Source organism: Zingiber officinale, chromosome 11B, assembly GCF_018446385.1.
Source record: "Zingiber officinale cultivar Zhangliang chromosome 11B, Zo_v1.1, whole genome shotgun sequence".
In the NCBI taxonomy this organism is placed as follows: domain Eukaryota; kingdom Viridiplantae; phylum Streptophyta; class Magnoliopsida; order Zingiberales; family Zingiberaceae; genus Zingiber; species Zingiber officinale.
Genome location: NC_056007.1, coordinates 17,167,984 through 17,172,771, shown reverse-complemented (window position 1 = coordinate 17,172,771; position 4,788 = coordinate 17,167,984). Strand labels below are relative to the sequence as shown.

At 39.8% G+C, this 4,788-nt stretch overlaps 1 protein-coding gene across 2 annotated transcripts; it reads right to left on the bottom strand.

The window, feature by feature from the left end:
- Positions 1–229: 229 nt before the first annotated feature.
- On the bottom strand, positions 230–4,561 carry LOC122034948. 2 transcript variants are annotated; one of them, XM_042594307.1, is made up of 12 exons: positions 4,265–4,561; positions 4,040–4,177; positions 3,510–3,620; positions 3,295–3,411; positions 2,708–3,178; positions 2,220–2,611; positions 2,036–2,135; positions 1,720–1,779; positions 1,523–1,606; positions 1,331–1,447; positions 899–1,245; positions 230–430 (listed from the first exon to the last, which is right to left on the bottom strand). In XM_042594307.1, the coding sequence occupies exons 2-11, from the start codon at positions 4,115–4,117 to the stop codon at positions 943–945; spliced, it is 1,833 nt and encodes a 610-aa protein (XP_042450241.1). In that variant the 5' UTR covers positions 4,118–4,177; positions 4,265–4,561; the 3' UTR covers positions 230–430; positions 899–942. The 2 variants fall into 2 exon arrangements, with proteins under 2 accessions (XP_042450241.1, XP_042450240.1); XM_042594306.1 differs by lacking the exon at positions 230–430 and having other exon boundaries at positions 681–1,245.
- Between the last annotated feature and the right edge of the window lie 227 nt (positions 4,562–4,788).

Here is a 4,788-nt window from a genome sequence, read left to right as displayed (position 1 = left end):
AATCAAATAAACTTGAATTGAGAGCTCGATAATCTAAACGAATTAATCTTAAGCTTGAACTAAGCTCAAGCTCATAAAAAAAAAACAAGTGAAACTTAAATAATCATTTCAATAGCTTGATTCATTTTAGATGCTTAGTTTGATTACTTTATCAAACAAACTTGAACATAATAAAACTTGGCTCGGCTCGTTTATTGCCCTACTCACAGGCTAGAAGCATCAAGCGTTCGAATAGGAGACAAGCCAAGAACATTTCGTAGCTGGATCAGAAGATAAAATCATAGAGTATGTGATCAGTGTTAGAAGATCCTTCAGAATGAATGTAATGGAGGATCGTTCTTAGACGAGGTTGATTTAGAGCAAGCTCCATTTGTAGCATGATTGGAGACTGGAGTTCTGTTGACCAAGGTTGTCTTGAACCACTGTTACACTGTTCAAAGGTAACAAATAAGAGCTGCAGTGGAGTCTAAAAGTCATTATTGAGCAGGCCATTTAATGGAAGTCAACAGATAAGGACACTGAATGGCTTGGAAGGCCAACAGCTTATCGCAGAGGGCATGAACTTGTCTGGGAACCCTCACAAGACCTGTCTCGATACAGTTAGCCTAAAAGAACAATCATTCATCTAAAATAGTCGAAGAAATCAAAAGAGATCTCTACATGTTTGGAAAACATGCCACTTTCTTTGCATTTGAAATAAAGGGGGTACAAACACTGAGATTTTTGACTCTCCTGATTCCTTATGAACATAGTTAATTGTACCAACTCTACATCAGCTTCATAGCTAATATGGTCGTGCATTCGAGAAACCCAAATAATAACCCACCAAAAAATCACAAAATACAAAAGCTTATTAAAAACTAAATTCACTATTCTTATTGTAATTATATGGACAAACCTTGGCTTTTGTGGTCTGGCAGTGTTGTGTGAGGAGACGAAGATTTATGGGGCAAAGATGTATCTGAATCTGAACTCGTATGGAAGAACTTGAATTGGCTGAGGAAAAGTACTTCTTCTGGCCACTTCGAGGCACCTTACTGCTTCAGTCCTCAACTCATTTGGCAATTGCAGGCAGATCCAATCCATTAATGACTCGACATCTTTTGCAAAATCACGTAGATACCAGTCGAGAAGCTTAGGAATTGCAAGTTTGTTTGGTGTGGATATACCAATGGCTGCTTGTAAATAATCCCTTTTGGCCTTTTCCAACTCTTTCTCTATTTGAGCTCCTGTATACACTCTTACCTGAAAAAGGTTAAATAATTTAACCGAAGTCTGTTTCTGAAAATTCTCAGGGATACAAACTTACTATATGTTTGTGTAAACTTACGGCAGGAGATGACCAACTTCCACACGAAAGTGCGAATGTGACCAAGGGTTCAGGCCATTCCAAGCCAAAGATGCCGCGCATTGCCATGCCATCGCTTTTAGATCCTTTAAATGAAATCTTCAAGCATTTGAGGAGTAACTTTCAGTAAACAGAATATCGTAATCCAACAGAATTAATAACAAAACTACCTACATGTTTTGACTGATAAGGCAGCCTCAATATGAAATGTTCAATTGTCATTGCACTGACCAAGTGACCACCCACATTAATCATAGCCTGGAGACAATATGAAGATGTTAGAATCATTCATTGCAGAAAAGCGCTTATAGTTCAATTGCTTGTCGCTTTTGATAATGAAAAAGGGATATGAAAAGTGGGCAACATTATACCTTTAACATCAGAGCAACAATCATTTCAGAACTAATAGGAATGCCTTGCTCCAGAAATGCCTGGAATTACATGAAAAATAAGAACTGAATGAAAAAAAAAAAGAAAAAAAATCATAAATAGATCACAAGAAAGATAAAAAATTTGGGGTTGCTTGGTTCTCTTTTTGATAGATCCAAGTCATGCAGGAGTTTGTAAGTTCATGACTGCTTGAATTTCCATTGTAAGAAAAATGAAACGAGAAGTTTGCATTATTGAATACGAGGCGTGATGATTTAAATTGCTTCAAATATAAACTAGACTCTTTTGACATCTTACATTCATCATGCATGCATTGTAAATGTTAATCCAAAATGCAATCTTCTGATGATGTGTGAGACCTGATAAATCCACTGATGCAAGCTCCCTCAGCAAACGTCTGCATTTTAAGGATGGGAAACTATTACCGAGTAGTCCCAGACAGGAAAATAATGACAAATAAATTTTCAAACAGAAAGCTCACTTTAGTCTCCAGCTAAGAAATGAACAACCCGTAAGGAGGTTCGAAAAATTTGAGCTTGCTTCAACTGACCGGAAATACTTATAGGGACCAATGTCCCTTTTCCCAAATTCTTCACATATACCATATGGATCTAGACGGTCTGTTTCTTCTAAATTACTCCAAGAACCTGATACCGTAATTGTCTCTAGTAGCTCTTTCTTATTCCCGGGAGAGCTACCCCGTGATAAAATGTTTGTCAGGCACTTCAAGATGTCTTCAGATAGTTTATTCGGGTCACTTGCTACGGGGAATTTTACTTCATTTGGATCTCTATACTCATTCCTTTTTGCTTCATTTGAAGAGTTCAGTGAGTCCTTTTCAATTCTTTCACTATCCACTGAATTGAACCTTGGCTGAAGCAACAAAGGACTTGAATTACATGAACATAAACTAAAGTAGAAACATAAGGCGATGAATAAACTTTGAAAAAGGAAGGATTTGACAATCACCTTCGCATCACCTTGCTTGTTTCCATTCATACCCATTCTTCCTCGTGACACTCTCTTAACAGGAGATTTCTTACAGTTCCTACTAAAGTTTGTGCTCATCTGATTCTCTTTTCCATTCTTGTTTTCAGCAATGGCCAAAGATGAATTTAACTTCTTTGGTGGAATTTCAGTGTTGATAAGTGGATTACCTGAGGAGGGCACAGACACATCTTGGTCTATATTTGAAGCATCTGTCTGTTTTGTGAAGATCAGATCTTCTGAACATGTCGAATCTGAATAAGAAGTCGGTTGCCCTGAGGTTTTTGAGTTTTGAGAAAGCGAGCAAATATCAGATCTCAATTCCTTGCTTTTCTTGCAAGATGAGATGTATATGGCTTCCTGATAGAGACCTTGCCGAAAATTGATTACTTGTTCTTCAAGACGAACCACCTCTTCCTCCAAGACGGCCACTTCAGCCAAAAGTTCCAGTGTCTTAGGAGAAAAGCAAAGAATTTTAAGCAAGAATCAAATCTTCTTTGCATTACAGTTTATATCGAGAAATTATCATAATGAGCAAGTAATGAGAGTTAGGGGTGAAGGATAATTACATGGGAAGGCAGATAAGGGGGGAGGCGAGGAAGAGCGCCGAGGGTCCTGGTGAAAGCCCTCTCCAGAGCTCTGTGGATATTCTCTTCATTCCTCAGCTTCTTCTTGAGCTTATCAACCTAGAAACAAGACCAATTTAAGGAAACTAAATCACACACAGATTCAACGTAAAGAATGGCATGAACTATCTAACAAGTACTTAGAAAAGAAGTGATACATCTTGCTCCAGAGCGATCTTCCGCTGTCGTCTAGATTGGAATTTACCATGTCCATTCTCTACGACGTTCGATCCATTCGCTTGCATTATAGTCTTCTCCATGCTGAATCCCTTATCAGAGCAAAATTCGCAAGAATTAGCAAATAATTCAACCGAGAAAGTAGGCTTTTCGTATAACACTTCAGATAGAACATATGCATCCATTTAACCAATTCTGATCGAGGACAGCCATTTTTCCTAAAATTTGTAGAAGAAACTATAGAACAACCTCTCATCGAGAACGAAACTATGGCTTTCAAGAAAATTAAAGAATTCACCAACAGAGTGCCTCGAAAACACAATCCGCATCAAATCCGTATGCATCGGCATAAAAAAAATCGAAGTTTAATCTTTGGTTTCCGGAAAAAAAAAAGATTCACAAATCTCTAGAGAGAACCAGAGGGAGCTGAGCTCCTGTTCGAAATAAAGCAGCCAACTTTCCGAGGCAAAGAGCAAGGCGACCCAATAAAACAGCGGACGGTCTCGCTTACTTTATCGCGCCTCGGCCTCGGCCTCGGCCTCGGGGAAGCTTTTACGGCCTGCGATGGCACCCGCGCCTTGGAATTCATCGCACCCAACTCCTCTCTCTCCCTCCCTCCTCCCCGCTGCTCGAAGGAAAGCAGTAGTCACTGCGAAAAGAAAAGACGCAATAAAGCACAGGGAGCGGAGGAATATCCAAAAGGGGGGAAAGGCGGAGCAATAAACGATGTGCAGACCAGGAAATTGAGGTCATTTGCGTAAGAGGGCGGCAATGCCGAACCCAAGCGAGGGGAAGGTAGCAGGCACAGTGAGCAAGCGGGCAACTTTGGATTCCATCAAAAGGAAGTGGGTGACTGTGAGGGAGATGGAGAGGTGGAGACTGAAAGGTAAGCGGCGGCGGCGTCTTCTTTTGAGCTCTAAAGAAGACGGTGCTGGGGTCCGTGAGGACGCGGGAGCTTGCTCATTCTTTAGCTCTTGTGGGGCGAGGTGGTGGGTTATTCAGCTAACAGCGAGGCTGAGGACCGCGAGGATCACTGATAAACAAACAAAAACATATATAAAGATAAATTCACCCGGCAGCCTTGTGAATCGAACTCCTGCCTGGGTGATAATACTACAAACTCACTTACCACCACAGATGAGCATGTGGGGGAATCTCAAATTACTCAGAATTATATTAAAGAGTATTGCCTTTGTTTGATATAATTTTAAAATTGTAATAATAAATTTTTATAATATGAATGGTAAGACTAATAGTATT

What these genes read in the sequence shown, in the direction of transcription:
- LOC122034948 (XM_042594307.1), bottom strand. Translation starts at nt 4,117, where the DNA reads ATGAATTCCAAGGCGCGGGTGCCATCGCAGGCCGTAAAAGCTTCCCCG. An exon ending in TTGTTGCTCTGATGTTAAAG is followed by an intron (nt 1,607 to 1,719) that starts GTATAATGTTGC and finishes TATTGTCTCCAG; the next exon opens with GCTATGATTAATGTGGGTGG. An exon ending in GAAGTTGGTCATCTCCTGCC is followed by an intron (nt 1,246 to 1,330) that starts GTAAGTTTACAC and finishes AACCTTTTTCAG; the next exon opens with GTAAGAGTGTATACAGGAGC.